This window comes from Odontesthes bonariensis, chromosome 3 (genome assembly GCF_027942865.1).
Source record: "Odontesthes bonariensis isolate fOdoBon6 chromosome 3, fOdoBon6.hap1, whole genome shotgun sequence".
NCBI lineage: Eukaryota > Metazoa > Chordata > Actinopteri > Atheriniformes > Atherinopsidae > Odontesthes > Odontesthes bonariensis.
In genome coordinates, this window is record NC_134508.1 from 14389111 (window position 1) to 14404996 (window position 15886).

The 15886-nt window shown below is 43.2% G+C and overlaps 1 protein-coding gene across 6 annotated transcripts in view; it reads left to right on the forward strand.

The window, feature by feature from the left end:
- Positions 1–778: 778 nt before the first annotated feature.
- magi1b (membrane associated guanylate kinase, WW and PDZ domain containing 1b) overlaps positions 779–15886 on the forward strand; it is a 119660-nt gene continuing 104552 nt past the window's right edge. For all 6 annotated transcript variants that reach the window (XM_075460419.1, XM_075460418.1, XM_075460420.1 and 3 more), the window contains exon 1: positions 779–1575. In XM_075460419.1, the coding sequence (XP_075316534.1) occupies positions 1278–1575 (298 nt within the window). In that variant the 5' untranslated portion in view covers positions 779–1277. The remainder of the gene's footprint in view (positions 1576–15886) is intronic.

The following is a 15886-nucleotide window of genomic DNA, read 5'->3' on the forward strand; positions in this document are numbered from 1 at the left end:
ATTGTTTTCTAAACGTCTGCAAACACCTGATAGAGACTTTGTTTTAGAGATTTGAACAATATTTAGCCTTACTAAATTTTAGGGTGGCCAAAGACATCCAAGACAGCCTTCTGTTTAGAGCAGTGCGCATGCGCTTATTTTTAATTCTGCTGCCTTCAAGAACTCCGTGCAGGCTTCTGACTTCCGAGGTTCAATCCTAATTGTATGTTAAATTCCTAGTGTACCAATACAACACCATAACCACTGTAACCACTGGCACATTAAATTATGAATACTGATGCATAATATGAACTACGCATGCCACTGTTTTAGCTGTTGATAGGAAAACAAATTGATCTGTCAAAAATGATGAGTAACTCTTTAAAGCTGTAAAACCGGCCATGCAAGACATCATGCAGCTCATAGGGAACTTTTTTCTTTTTCTTTTTTACAGATATGGTCACATTTGCTCAAAAGAGGGTTAATTGCTGCACAATAAGCAACGCGATATAATTCCACATTTATTCAAATTGAATAAAATATTGTAAAACCAGTTATATAGGGTATCATCTATATATTGGGGTTTTGACAGAAATGAGAGAAAATAGAAATAGAGAGGTAACAGTGTTAAGATAAAGTAAAAGAAAAATAACAGAATTATGTTTACGTATATTTTCCGAGATGTGAATAAGAGTCTCATAGGTGGTGGTAATTCATGGGATTTCCTATTGAAGCCCAAAAAAAAAAAAAACGACAGCACTTGAATGCAGCGCGAACAGCAACACTTTCCCAGCAGAGTTCAGAGTCTCTGGTTCAGATTCAGCTCAACACACGAGAACAACGTACCTGATTAAAAGAGTCGAGGACACTTCCTGCCACCGGTGAACTGAACGGTCTGATAAGGAGGGGAAACTCGAGCAAAGAAAGAAACACTATTCAAGTGAGTTTTTTTTTCTTTTTTTTTTTGTTAGGGCTAAATAAGTGGACACGAGGCTGATTTAAAATGACATCGGTAACGGAGGATTAAACTGCAGGGATGTTTGGACAATAATGAACACAATATTTACACAGCAAGGAGAGATTTCAGATCCGACGGGTATGGCTTGATTTCTCACCCCGGGCAAGCGGCGGGACGACACTGTCGGAGGAGCCACTCATGTTTCTGTGGAAGAGGAGGAAAGTTTGCGGCGCTTCACTCGGATACAAGTCTACTTTGTGAGAGGCAACGCTAACTGTGACTCTTTTTCATCTCGGTGACAGAGCCCACCTGGTTCGGTGTCGGCTCAAAACTGTTCACAATGTCCAAACCCGCGCTAAAGAAAAACCACTGGACCTTCAGAGTGAATGAATGCGCTGTGGGTAAAGATGCCCGCGGTGACTTGAACGTGTCGCTGCGCGGCGGTGCGGAGTATGGAGAGTTCGCTTATATCGGCCAAACCAACGAGGACGTGGTGATTTACAATGGTGGGAAGTTAAATGAAGGAGAATTGCTGCTGGAGGTGGAGAACCTCTCGATTTCGGGATTACCCTTGTACGACATACAGACGGTGATAAAGAACTGCAAAGGTCCAGTGAGGTTGAAAACTGTCAAGCCAGGTAGGTGCTGGAAGAAGCAACGGCACACGCCAAACTTCATTCAAAATTTCGCCCTTTCAGTTTTGCTTTTTATGACGAAGTGTTACAAGGAATAATTTGTGTACCGGTTCCCCTCTTTCGAAACCGACTTTAATTCGGGATACATAAAACGCACAGTTATGCTAATGTTGGCCTGAATGGAAGGTTTGAAACATGCTAGTATTGGGAAGTTTTGTGGGACCCTAAAATGAGTTCTGCCAGGTGAACATAGATTGATAAAGTCCAGACCGAGAAGGCTCTAAAACTATCAACCAATGAATTTACAGGTTTTTTTTTTTTTTTTTTTTAGAATGACATTTTAGTTTGAGTATGCTCTCTTTTTCCAGACTAATATTCCCACCTGTCGATCTCAGGGGAGGAGAAGGGGGGGACAATCCAGGCTCACACAATCCAGGCTCACACTAATTGTTTCTTGAGCCTCTCCCTTTGTTCTGTTCTTCCTAACCCCGTGAAATGACGGAAATTGTTTAAAAAAGAAAAGATATAAAAAAATGAGCAACGCCCACGTTGAAGTTTAAAGCACATTTCCCACAGAAAGCAGCAGACTCAGCGGCTGTCCCTGCATCTGATGGCTTCTCAAACAGGCTCGACAGGCAGCATTTCTTTGGCATCAAACAGAAAAGGTGAACATCAGGACAGTGTGGCTGGTGTGGCTTGTTCATGGTCAGCTTGATTCAGCATGGTAGGGGAGTTTGACACTGAGCCAACCTGACAGGCTCCCAGCATGGCAACGCACGCTGCTGAGAGGATGTTCAGAGCCAGCCTGGGCTACACTAACTTCCCATGAAGATTAGGGAGGGAGGGAGGGAGGGGGGAAAAAAAAAAAAGAGCAACCATTCTTCAAGGACAATTTCACATATTTATAACCTGTGATCGCTGGCAGCGGTATATGTTGGGGCCCACTCGGATTTGCTTTGTCACAGTGTGGAATCCAACACAGACGTGTTCCTTCAGTGATTTAAAAGGAAATCATGGCGGCGTGTGAAAGAGTCCAACATTCCCATTGGGAAATAAAGGATGATGTTTATCGATGGGTTGATGAGCACCCGCCTGTAATGTCATTGCCCCTTTCTGCCAGCAGCAAAGACCTCTGCCACTTCTTCCTTTGTCTGAGAGACTTACAGGCGTGCCAGGCCATGGTGTGTTCTGAAGTGGTCGTGTTAAACAGAGACCGACAATGGCTCCTCCTCCTCCTCCTTTCTGACTGGTGGTCGGGGTTGGCTGTTGATCCCTCTGTGTCAGTAACACGGTTTAGAGTGGGGGTCAAATCAGGTGTAACATGTGCTCACAAATGGAAGTGTAGGGTGGAAGAGGGCTTACTTCAGCTTGAAACGGCAACGTTTGATGGTTAGTTTGACAGAGGAAAAAAGTTGCCCACAAGAAGGAGAGCGTGTGATCCTGTACATGTAAAGCGTGCGGGATTTAAAATCAGTACAGTTGCTCCAGTCTAATCTGGGAAGGAATGCTGGAAAACAATGAATGGATAAGTGTTGGAATATCACTGTCGCATCATTCAGGAACAGCGGCCCCGACTACAATTAAAAGTAGTTTATTTAAAAAAAGAAAAGTGTACTTTTGAGGCTTGTGAGACAGTTTTCACCTTATTCCTTCAGACCCACAGGTGTGCTTCTTTTACATGTCTGCAAGTTTGATTTCTTAACTCAAACCCATGGAAGAGTGGAAACACTGTGACGCTGAAAACTGCTTAAAGTAGCAGTAATCCCCTTCGCTAAGTTATCCAGCGTAGTATAGACTCCTGGTGGGTGTTTATTTTTCTAAAAATAATAGACGTTTCTTTGATTTATGATATTGTTCAGTGTGTAAACAGGAAAATGCCACGTCAGTTTGTTGAACACTTTCAGGAGACCCATCAGAGTTGACTGTCACACCCCCCCCCCCCCCCCATTCTCCCTGCAGTTTGGCACAATCGAAGGAAACTCGTCCCCCGGTTTGAGCCTGGGTTTGCAGCTCGCCTTTTTATTTATTTAATTGTTCCCACAACCCATCTGCGAATGTCAGGTGTCGCGGCCGTGTTCGACGTCACATGATGAGATTCCATTGCAAGTTTTTAATAATTCACGCTGTCTGGGAATTTCCCTCCCTAATTGGGAAAATATGCTTGGCAACAAGGGCCATCTGTAAAATCTAAGTGACCTAATTTTACTCGGAGCTTGTTCCATTTTCTCACTTTAATCAAGTGAGATGCGAGGAGAGGTGCTGCTGCGGCGTCTTGGTTCACTGGTGTTCCCATCGTCTGTCGGCTGTATAAAGGGATGTGGTTAACGTTGTTCTGTCGGGGCCCGCTGAACTCCTCAGACCTGTGAGCACCACACACACACACACACACACACACACACACACACACACACACACACACACACACGCAAAGTTGCATTACAGAAGACACACCCTCATTACTGCTGCTGAGCCCAGGCTATAAGAATTCCTCCTCTGTGTCTATTGCTCCAGTAAAAGTTATGGAAAAATAGGTGGTTCGTGTGATTAAACAATAAACAGAGACATGCAAAGGTACTCTTCACTACTAAGCAGGTATTGACCCTGTCTTAGTACAGTTGAGAGTGTAATGCACCATTATTTCCACACTGCACTTTTCTGCAATTTTTACACAAAGAAAATCTCATTATGTCATACAGACAAGACATCAAGACAGTCAATCTGATCAATCGCAGGGGCTCCTTTTATGGATATTCATCTCCATGCGCTCCACTTATGCCAGCAGACTAGAGATAATTTGCACAATGATGCGCAAATACAAAATCCCAACTCAGAGGTTTCAGACTGAGACCAGATCCCCATCGCGCTCCGGTCTTTGTGCACACGCTGCCCGCATGCATGCGCCTGCGGTCTTGCATGTTAAGATCTCAATTTAAGATCATTATTGTAATCGAGTGAGATGTGTGTTTAGTGAAGTAGGGGTATTATGTCAGTATCCAGTGACCGCCTTCGGGGAATTAAAACGCCAGCATCTGTGTATGACTGCGCGTTCTTTCCGGATATGAAAAAGAAAAAGGGGCGCAGTGGCTGAGAGTTCGTGGGTGTGCGGCCCCCCCCCCCCCCCCCCCCCCCCCCCCTCCCCGGGCGGGAGGTATACTGTGTGTCGTCGCTTCATTAAAGAGGATTTGCCGCACACGTTAGAAGTTTGAATCCTCTTTTGGTAAAACAGTTTCTCATCCTGACCTGTCAGGGAGCTCCGTGCTCCAGCATGGAGAGAGGTCTATTTCCCTCAGTGTTACATTATATCATAGAGCTGGTGTGATGAAGGAGGCCTCGCCAACTATAAATTCCTGGAAGCAGAAAACATCCTCTTTGATATGGTGGTGTGAGCTCCTAACTAGGGCCTGCATGCTCAGATTTACAACACCGTGTTACTGCAGTAACTCCAAGCTCTGTGCGCGAGTGTTCCTGGCAGGGATTGCATATGGAAGTGTTTACTTCCTCTCTCTCAGCAGGAAGTTGGACACACCTCCTGCCGTAGCCGTTCTACTACCTTTTGTGTTGTCCAACAGCGGCGGAGCGACTTTACTTCCTGCCTTCCAGCCGGCTTACAAAAGATCTATGGATTTAATTTCAGGGTGTGTGTGTTTACATTTATACAATTGTGTGTGTGTGTGTGGGGAACAGAGAAGGGAAGTGTCTACGGTCTACACTAAGCATCCTGCTTACTTTTAGATTAAGTTCTGCATTTAAGTACACTGGAAGGACACTCAGTTACCAACTAAATGGACCATGAAATGCTGCCTCACTAATGTAGCAGGAGGTACACAAGCACATGTGCGCGGTCGTCTCTCTTGTTTACTGAAGAGTCTTCTTTCTTTTCCTAATTAGCTGGAGCAGAGGCTGTTATATTGAGTGTGAATAGGAATTGGTCACACTTGGCGCTTGTAGTTACACACTCTGTCAGAGACGGAGAAAGGCCAGCTAATTTACAATGGTGAGTGTAGCAGGGCGGGGGAGGCAGCGAGGCATTTCCCTTTTGAAGGCCGCACTTGTCTGCTCGCCTCAGATATGTACAGTCGAGGAATGCGTTTTCTGACGAATTTGCCGAGAATTCCTGATAAGAGCCTGAAATGCCGAGAAACATCAGGATTCATGGATCTTTAAGTCATTAAGACCGGATGCGTGTTACATTTGTCTGCACCTTTCAGATCAGGAGAGCTGTTTCCATGTGTCTCTCTTTGAAGCCTGACGTGACAAGAGCCTGATTAATATATCTTTAAGACTTAAGGCCAGTTCTTTGTTTATAGGCTGTAATGTTGATTGGTTACAATTTCAAGGGCTACTGATCTTAATTTTTGGCGCGAATTGTTAAAAGAAGCATAAACTGGAGCTGGGTGGTTTAATAACACCCTTGAGAACTCGCGTTGTAATTCCTCCATCACACACCAGCTCCATAAACTCTGGACTCTGCAGCTGACATTAAGAACAGTTGCTCATGTGGCAATATTTCATTGATGTTAGTTTTTTTGAAATGGCTGCTACTGGTGCTGCCCTGATGGTTAATTCAATCGCAAAGGGGGAAATCAGAATTTCTAACTTCTGCCGGTTTAAAAAAAGATTAAAGGCCACCGATCAGAAGCAAGATTTCCTTGTTGAGATGTAGCCTAAAGCATTGAGTAAAGTACTAATTTCTTCAGCTAAGTGTAACTATTAGGGGTGGGACGATATGCTTTGTTCACGATTCGATTCTATCACGATTCTTGATAATTGCGATTCTACAAGTAGTGCGATTCGATATAATCAGTAATTGCAATTTTCTTCCTCCTTAAAAAACAAACAAGTTGATTCATACACTTCTAGAATGAATGTCATTCCCATAAACAATGCACATCAGTCTGTGTCAGTCAGTCCAGCAGCTGATGTTTATTTCAATTGAGACAAAAAGAGGTACTTAACATGTACAGCATTTTTTAAAGTTTACAGTTACAAAATGAATTGAAATGTCCACACAGCACAAATGTGGGCTAGTTTTAACATAACTTAATGTTATGAATTGATGAAGTTTTTCTGGACACGGATATGACGTAATATAATTGATTCAGGGGAGAAAAATCGATTTTTAAAATCATCCCATAAAAAAATTGCGATATGTACATGAATCTATTTTTATTTTTCGCCCACCCCTAGTAACTATATAACTATATATATATAACTAACTAGAAATGCACTCAGAGAGTGCAGACCTCTGCCAACCGCCAACCTACCTGTGGATAGCGAGCCATGTATGGACATACGTTCCTGATGTGGGCTACTTGTTTTTTGGCGCTGTCAGCAGAAGAGGCATTCCCTTCTCCCTATTCATTATTGAACAGCAGTGTTCACCGTTATTAATTATTATTAATATTATTATTATTATTATTATTATTATTATTATTATAATGTTTTGTCGGGAAGCAGTGTTCTGTCAGGAAGCAGTGTTCGCAGTTATTATTACGCTATATGCAGTTATGCACACTGGCTTACCGTTGCAATCTTTTGTTGTGCTAATTACAGCAAATCTGCGCAATATGCATTCTGTCTGGCTTTGGCTCTGTTTGGCTTTGGCACCTTGAGGTCGCGCCACCTTGTGGCAGGTCGCAAGATTGCAGCACGAACAGACGAACGAACATCCAGACAAACCAACAGACAAACTCGGGCGATCACATAACCTCCTTGGCAGAGGTAATGATGCGATTTAACACAGCAAAAAGCAATAGCAAAAGAGTTTCGACTTCCCTCTTCTGAGGTACAGCGAATGCAGCATCGTCTGAACGGCGCTAACTAAGGAGAGGGCTGAATAACCTTTTACAGTTATCCAAACCAGTTTTGGGGAACCTGTCAACACACCCACATTCAGCGGTCATGTGTTGAGTATTTGTCATACAGCCGTATAACTACACACAGCTATGTAACAGCGAGCATTAGATCACACACAGGAATGACTGGTGGAGTGACTGGTGAGTGCTAACCCACCCAACAGGTCGAATGAGTTGACAAATCTACTTGAAAGTCCTTTGTGTTTTCCTACACTGAAAATCTAGCTACCAGGCTAGCATAATCCTCCTCACGGAGGTACAGCTTTGCTTAGCCTCCAATCTCCAACTAAGTTGAAGGACAAATCAACTGGTACTTTTAAATTTTGGGATAAAACACACCCCACCTCCCCTCACATTAACAACCCCGGTGCTGATTATGATTGAACCAAGTTTGCTTAAAGCGATACTCCGGAGTAGATTCAACCTGGGGTCATTTGAACCGTGACATCCAGCCAAGTAGCCCACCTGAAGTTTTTTCGATATTGGCTGAACATCAGCTGAGTTACATAGTTATCCTGAATAGCTTAGTACAAGCGCTAACGGAACCTGGCAGTATCTCCAAAATTACCACACTAAAATCACATGCCATGACACCAAACTTCTACAGTAGTACAAATATGGTCTGTACTCACAAAACGATGCATTTGGAAGTTTGTACATAGTCCAGGAGTTTATTATTATCATCAACACAAGCCTGATAGCTTCTCTGCTGCTGAAGCTGCGTCGACGTCACTTCTGGGAGCTGGGAGCTTCAAAGTAAGATGAGGGTTGATCTACTACTGTAGACAACAAAGTAAGGCTGCTCAATTTCTCCATTGATAAAATAATTTCACAACACTACAACATAAAAATTCATAAAAAACATGCAGAATATAGCATATACTTAATTGTCTGCACCGGCGCTCGTCTTTTGGCTCGCACAAAGTGAGGAAAATATCGTATGTATGCCTGCGGATGGTGATGTTGTGCGTGCGTGTTTGTGTGCTTGCGTGCTGAACAGGCTGACGTGTCCAAGTCTTTCTGTCAGCTCTGCTGCTATTAAACTCGGATGAGAAGCGGTAATGCCTCCAGTGGGGATGACAAAGGAAAAAAAAAAAAATGATGGGATTTGTAGTGGCTGTGGCCATTAATAATAAGGTCGGGGCTGGACCCAGAAGCAAAATGCTGCTCGAAAAGTTTTAGGTTTTAGAAGTTCTTTCTTAATCAGCGGGGGATGTACGGCTACACAGGGAAGCATTGTTATCAGCTTGTGCTTTTCTAACCCACATTTCTAGCATATTTGACTTACTGAGATGCAAAAACTTTTTTAAAAAAGGCACTCAGTGGACACATAGTTAATCTGTTGTCATTAGGGGTAACAGCTTGTTGTTGCGCTAGCTTCGGTTGTGCATTGTGAACTTATCTTTTTGGTTCCTTGTAGTATAACCGTGAGGGGTCTGTTTACACAAATCCTATTAATGTGATGTTTTTGGAAAGCTCATTCACACACATCCACATGCAGACAAAACATGGGCGCATCTACAGATTCAGAGAATGATCTAGCCCTGATTAAGAGGATTTGGACACGAGTGTGTCTGTTTGTGTCAGTAGTGATCACCCACAAGAGCCCAAATCTTGAAGTCGAAACTATACTGTACACAACAATGCTTCACTGAGCTACATGTCCTTATCCTTCCAGCTCTTGCTCATCTATCCTGGCTCCACTCTTCTCTTCATCGCCTTCCTCTCATGTTTTCATCTGTTTTCTCCATATGGGAATGTCCCAGCTTTTAGAAAGGAGCTGCACACACTGACAGTACTGCGCTGCCATCCCACTCTGTCCCCTGTCCCTTGAAATGAGGAAGACTGATTAATAACACTTTGTTTGGACACAGGAAATAACATTTACAATTATAGACGCAACTATTATTTTTTTTTTTTGAAGATGTGCCGTGCAATTACAGGTTGAGCTTTGCTCGGTTTTCTTTCTATAAGCTGCTTATAGTTTTGTCTCGATTTACTTGCAGCAGAATCCAAAGCAAGCAGTCTCCGTTTTTTAAAATGAATACACTGCATTTCAAATTGCAAGTATCCGGGAGAGTTGCTGTAGTTAAGGCTGCATTTTAAGAAAGATAAGTGAAATTTAGATTGTTTTAGTGTTTACAGTCCCAGTACATGCTTTTGGGTTTGTGTGGGCACAGCTGATGGGCAACCATCAGTTCTCCCTCGAAGTGTGATGGTGACCTTGATCGAGAAGCACGTGTGTGTAGTGTATTGACTGTAAACCTTCAGGACACCGAATGGCCTTTGGTGATGTCATGATGGCAGTGTAATTGTGCTTTACCGGTGGACTGCTTGGTCTGAAATGTGTGTTGAATAAAATATTGAGCTTGGCCGATGGGGGGCTAAGTCACACTTGGACACGCCTGTTCATTTAAATTGAATGGCTAAAAAAAAAAAATGCAATAAAACCTTCAATCTAAACAGCAAAAACAGATTTTGGAGGAGCTTTTTGTATAATTTCAGCTTGTTTACTTCTCCCTGTAATTTGCCTGCTAGAAAACAGATATAAATGTAACAAAATGAAAGGTCCAGTGACTCCAGAGCATACGCTGCCCTGGTTAAATCAGGTTCAAGGAGCAAGACGCTGAAGATGAAGGGACGAGTAAAACATTATCAACACTCTCTTAATGACTCTGAGACACAGGATTACTTTTGTTTTTTTTTTCCCCATGAAAAATGACCCTCCTCTGTTCATAAAATTAATTGAAATTGGGCTCGGAGTACAAAATAATATCCTTAGAGTTGTAAATTGTAAGTAGAGTTGTGTTATAAACTGGAGAAAACATTCAGCTCTGAGACAGGTTGTCGGCTTTGATTGTTTTGGAATCGCTTGACACCGTCCCGCTGTGTGCGCTAGTGGCGCTTAAAGGTCAATGAGCAATTGAGCTCTTAAAAGGTCAGGAGGACTATGGAATATAAACTACAAAAGCAACACGCTGTCCCGACTTTGCTCCTCCAAAACTGTACAGTACAGTGAATAAAATGCTCCGGCTTAACGAGTGTATCTTAATTAGAAAAGCGGAAGCTAATTAGCAAAGACGGGGACAATGATTGAGTCTTAATTAAGAGGTCACTGGGGTCGCCACCGTTGACCTCAGTCACAGACGTTAGCGTGTAGAGTTCTGACGTGACGTCTTTGAGCGGGTGAGAAGGCTCCATCACTATCGGTGTCAGCAGCCGAGCCATCTGATTCTCTTACTGTATGTGTGTGCTCATCTTACATGACCATTTGTCGCAGTTTCCCTCAGTTTGACAGTTTGCAAAGTTGTCACAGTCCTGCTCTAAGAGGATGAGATCCGTGGTACATTTGCACCATGAGGAATGAAATATTCATACCGGTTTAGTTGGGATGCAGCTTTTTGCCCCTGCTAGTTCACCCTCAGGCAGTGCAGAGGGTGAACTGATGAATACTTAACCCTTTTGAAGTCTTCAGAGCTGACTGCAGAGATGCTTCGTGTGGTCTGCGTGTTACCTCGTCAGGGGTTTGGCCCATCATGTTTATTGCACGGTCACAGATGGAATGTCAATGGGCGTCTTTTTAAAGCAGTTAGATTTTAGCTGTATATTTTGAGGTGGACCCCAATAACTTGAAGCGGACAGTTTGTCACATTACGCATTCAAAAGGTGGAGACCAGCACCACTAAGCTTAAACTGATAGGAGCACAGATGGAGACGGAAGGGACAAAGTTATCGTCGCGATAGTCACAACCATTTAAATGGGGGGCTTATTATCAAATGTTATCATATCAGAGATGCTATCCTATAGAGTTGTGACAGTTGCATGTTTTTCTGGTTGCCAGATTTAGCATTTTAATCTGGCTGAAATGACCAGATCTCCAGTGTCAAATCTGTGAGCTCACATTGTGGATCTTTTTTTTTTTTTAATACATTTTTTTTATTCTTAATGGAAAACGACAGAGGAGACAGTGTGCAGTCAGTGGTGTGGATCTTTGTGTCACTGCCAGCCTAATCAGATACCCATATGTAAAAAGGGCCATGCGTCAAGATAATGTATTTACACAGACGCCTCTAGGTTTGCCATCATGCCCCTGTTTTCACATTAGTGACTGGCTGGTCAGCAGCATTCTGACTCTGGTTTTGATGGAGCCTTTGAAAAGCTGAGTTCTACCAATGCGTAGCCAACCAGTGTTGCTGTTTGCAAAGCTTTTAGGAGGGCATCATGTGATCTTTAGTTGTGTGTTGGGTCAAATGGGCTGTGTTGGAAATCCATTTTCCATGTCCTTTTACTAGCTGAAGGTTTACATTACTGATACACGCTCATTACTTTCTTTTTATTGTTTTTTTTTTAAAATTTGTTTAAAAGATCCATGCCTTTCTGATTAAAAACGCAGACTCAGAGCCTGCAGTATTGTTTCCCCCAAGTTTGCATGCAGGGGTATTGTCTTGTTTTTTCACTCTTTGTCTGTCTCATGCACACACACACGCACACACACACACACACACACTCACACACACGCACACACACACACACACACACACACACACACGCACACACACACACACACACCCACCACTGTTTCCCTCTTCACTGTTCTGTGTAGGAATGCAGTGTTTACATAGCTGGGCCTGGGCAAGATTAGCATTGTGTCTCTCAGGTGTCAGTTGTGTGTCACTGGCAGTTATTTTACAGGCCACAGTGTTGCCCAGAATTCAGCGAGTGCTCTTGCACCTTGCCCAAATGTCACCCATCTGCTGGATTTCGAAGCGGACACGGTGACTGAATACTGGTGAAGCTTGGCACAGTAGTCGAGCTGCGCTTCAGTAGTAATACTGTTCATTTTTGCAGGAAAAGCTGTGGCCTGTTTGCATTTTAATGAATGCATGTCCTTCACATTGATTGTTTCTAAAGTTTGTGAACAGAATAGATCTGTCCTCCTGCTCCTCGAAGGGGAACTCCCTAGCTTGCTGCATTTTGTAAAAGCATTAGGCAACATCAGCATGCCTCTATGCCTTTTTTTATGCAATCTCTCTCACAGCCCCCCCCAAGGCTCTCTTTGATGTTTCCACTCAATGGGCCTTTCTGTGAAATGACAGTTCCAATACCAGTGATGTATTGCATCAATTTCTTTAATACGTAGAAAATCGCGTATTTTCTTAAAACCTACTAGCAAAAAATGGGCAGCAGATCGCTGGTGAGCACAGACATCCCTCCATATCCTTATGCTCTGTTAGGCACCAGAGCTCATAAATTAGACAAGAAATCTAATTTCCCAGTGGGGTTCTTAGGCTCTGAGTGCACACAGACGCACTGTTTCTTTTCAGGGGCAGTTGATTTCTATTCTTCCTGATGGGAATGGGCTGATAAACGGACAGCTGGAACTGGACCGTGGCCCACTGGCATGCCGAGTCACTGTGGACAAGTTGAACTCTTTGTGTCACACCGATGTTTTGAACAGTTCACACGGCAGTTCTGTGTTGGAGCGAGGGGGGAGTGTGTTACAAGCATTGAATTGTGCTGGTCCCAAGACTCTCAAAGAAAGCCCCACACGCGTTTGTACAATGCTATCACAGAAAACAGCTGGAACGCCAGACTGAAAGTGACTGCGATAAGCAGAGTAAAAGCCATATTTGGCACCGTCATTCGTTACCAAGCCCTGCTGTTAAGTTTTTGTCTTCTTTTCATTTTCACTGTCGCTATCTTCTCTGACTCTCTGCAGCTCAAATCCTGTTGTCACTTCCTCACTCCATTGTGTCGCTCGTCTCCACCTTGCTCTTAATTCTGGTTGAAATTCGGAGGTATTCTTGACATTTTGTGCTCTGCGTTGCAGAGGAGTTTGGTACACGCTCAGGACGCTGTGGTTTTGAGAACACTCTGAGGAATCCAACAGGCGTCTGTATGATTGAGCATTTGGCAGGGGTGTAATTCAGACAGCCCAAAGAGTTCTGTCTGTTTACATCTTACCAGCTGGACAGCCATGCTGATCAAATAGTCAGACGGCCGTCATCTTGAACCCAATTCGTGTGGTCACGTTGTTTTAAAGGCAAACTGCAGTTCCTCGATACTTACCACCTTTGGTAGTATTCACCTATACCAGTATATCTTCAGTAAGATATCACCAGCCAGTATATGAGCCTGGGTGATAAACCATGAGATGACAAAGTCCCACAAACTAAAAATGTGACAAATCTTCAATCCTGACGGTGTCACACTCGGGCCTCTGCGAGAGACGACATTCATCATTTAGACTGTACAGGTCTCATTTTATTCCATGTAGCTTTCCAGAAGATGGAACAGAAATTGTAAAATTGTGAAGACACCGCCTCTCCTACCAGTTAGATGGTGTGCTTGCTTGCTTCGCACAGACTCCACAGGTTCATTGTCCGTTTGGTAGAAATGGTTGGAATCCCACGCAGCCAGTCAGGGCTGTTTATCATCACAACGTCTGTTGTTTGCTGTCGGTTAGCAGCACAGGAACAGGCCCGTGTTTGACTCAGCTATGGAATTTGCATGGGATGGGAAAACATTGAAATGGAAGACATTATGGTTTTAATAAAAGTGTAAATGTTGTTAAGAACACATATTTAGTGAGGCAACTTTTAGTCCCTGGGGTGTGGACTGTAAGTAACAAAAGTTTTTTTTTTTTAGTTTTCTTTTCTTTCTTGAAATTTCAGCATTTTTTCAGTCGGTTATGATCGGTGCTTGTTGAATAAACTTAGAAAGCGGTCGTGTCCTCTAACCTGTGATGAGCTCTGTTCTGGTGTGTGTTGGCAGCGCTCCCGTTGCCGGACCGGTTAGACGGGTTGGAATGAAACTGCAGCATACCTGCGCTGCACCTGTCAGGTGCTGCGGGGCGGTGCTTGGTGGCATCGTGTAGCCAGGCAATGATCAGAGATCAGAGGCTGCTGTGTTTCCTGGAAACGTCACCACTCCTGCATGTGTCCCTTTTGTCATCGCACTCATGGTTCCTCACTGGTGACAGTCCAACCCTTTATTTTTTTTATTTTTTTTTTATTTGACGTAATGTCTCATTAACTTTAGCGAGTTTGAAATTTCCTAATAGTATATTCGCTATGAATGACTATGAATAAACAAAGTTTCTCTTTAGCTTCGGCTGACAGGCTCTGTCTTTTATCTGCTCTGCTCATCTGGACAGTGTAAACATGACATCAGAGAGAGGGGGGGTGTCGCGTGACCTTTTGGTTGCCACGACAACAGGGTACTAAATCCCAAGACACCAGTCATCTCCAGGGGCACGGCTGATTATTAAATAAAATCTTCCTGGATACACACACAGACTTGGAAAATGGTAGATAAACATTAGTGGGAAGAGGAGCAGCAGCAGCTTTCAGTCTCATGATGCTGCAGGCAGATAACTTTGTTTAGCTGCTTGCGTAAGGACAGACCACATTCCAGCCATCCCTATGCACAGACAACAAGGTACCACAGCTTGGTTGAACAGATCTGGTCAAAGTTCGCTCCTCCCTTGATTTTGGGACAATTATGTTGCTTTGGTAGGATGGTGTTTCTCTTTAGAGCTGCCACAATGATCACAACGAATCAGTTCATTGATAGGGAGAAAATTTACAGGCTTTAAAAGTCAGTGCGGAAGTGTGTGGAGACTTTTTATCACTTATAACAGCTAACTGAATCCTTGGCCTTGAACTTTTGGTGAAATGGAGGAAGTCGTGTGAATACATCCCTCTGACTGTAGGTGTTTTCTGTCATTTTCAGACATTTTATTGATGGGTATTGTAAAAATGGTAAGCAGGGTTCAAATGCAGACCTTCAAAGTGGATAATTTTCTATGGTTTTATATGAGAAGCTTACCACCTTCAGTTAAGAGCCTTCTTCTTTTCCTTTTGGTTTTAGATGAAATATGCAGTTTAACCATTAAGCATTAGCAGATTTGTTGGCGCTCTCCTGCACCTTTTGCTCCCCACAGACTTCTCCTCCCAGATAGCGTGGCTTTTCTTCACTTCCAGCTTAGGCAAATCCTTGGTATGCAGAGGGGAAGGGCTAAGAGATAGGCATGGCGAATTGTGTGAGAGGGATTCATTGACCATTATGCACATGGGAATAATTATGCTTTCAGACTTTAGCCAAGAGGTGTAGTTCTGAATTTCACAAATGTGTAATTCAAGTGTAAGAACTAAAGGCCGCAATGCCGAGTCTGCTGTATGTGCAGGAAGTTTAATTCAGATTTTTAGCTTAAGCTTTTATTCTCTTGAGGCACCGAAGAGGCACTACCAAGGCCCTTTTTTTTTTTTTTTTTTTTTCTTTTTTTTTTTTAAGCTTTCCATGTGTATGACATTTATTGAGGAGGCCTCTGAATACTACTCTGACTGAAATTTCCGTGACTTTGAGCAGCTCTTTTCAGAACAGGTTTTACGATATTAGTTTTCACTGACTCATTTTTACTCTTTTTAACTTTATAATGAACAGGTTTGGTGTGGAA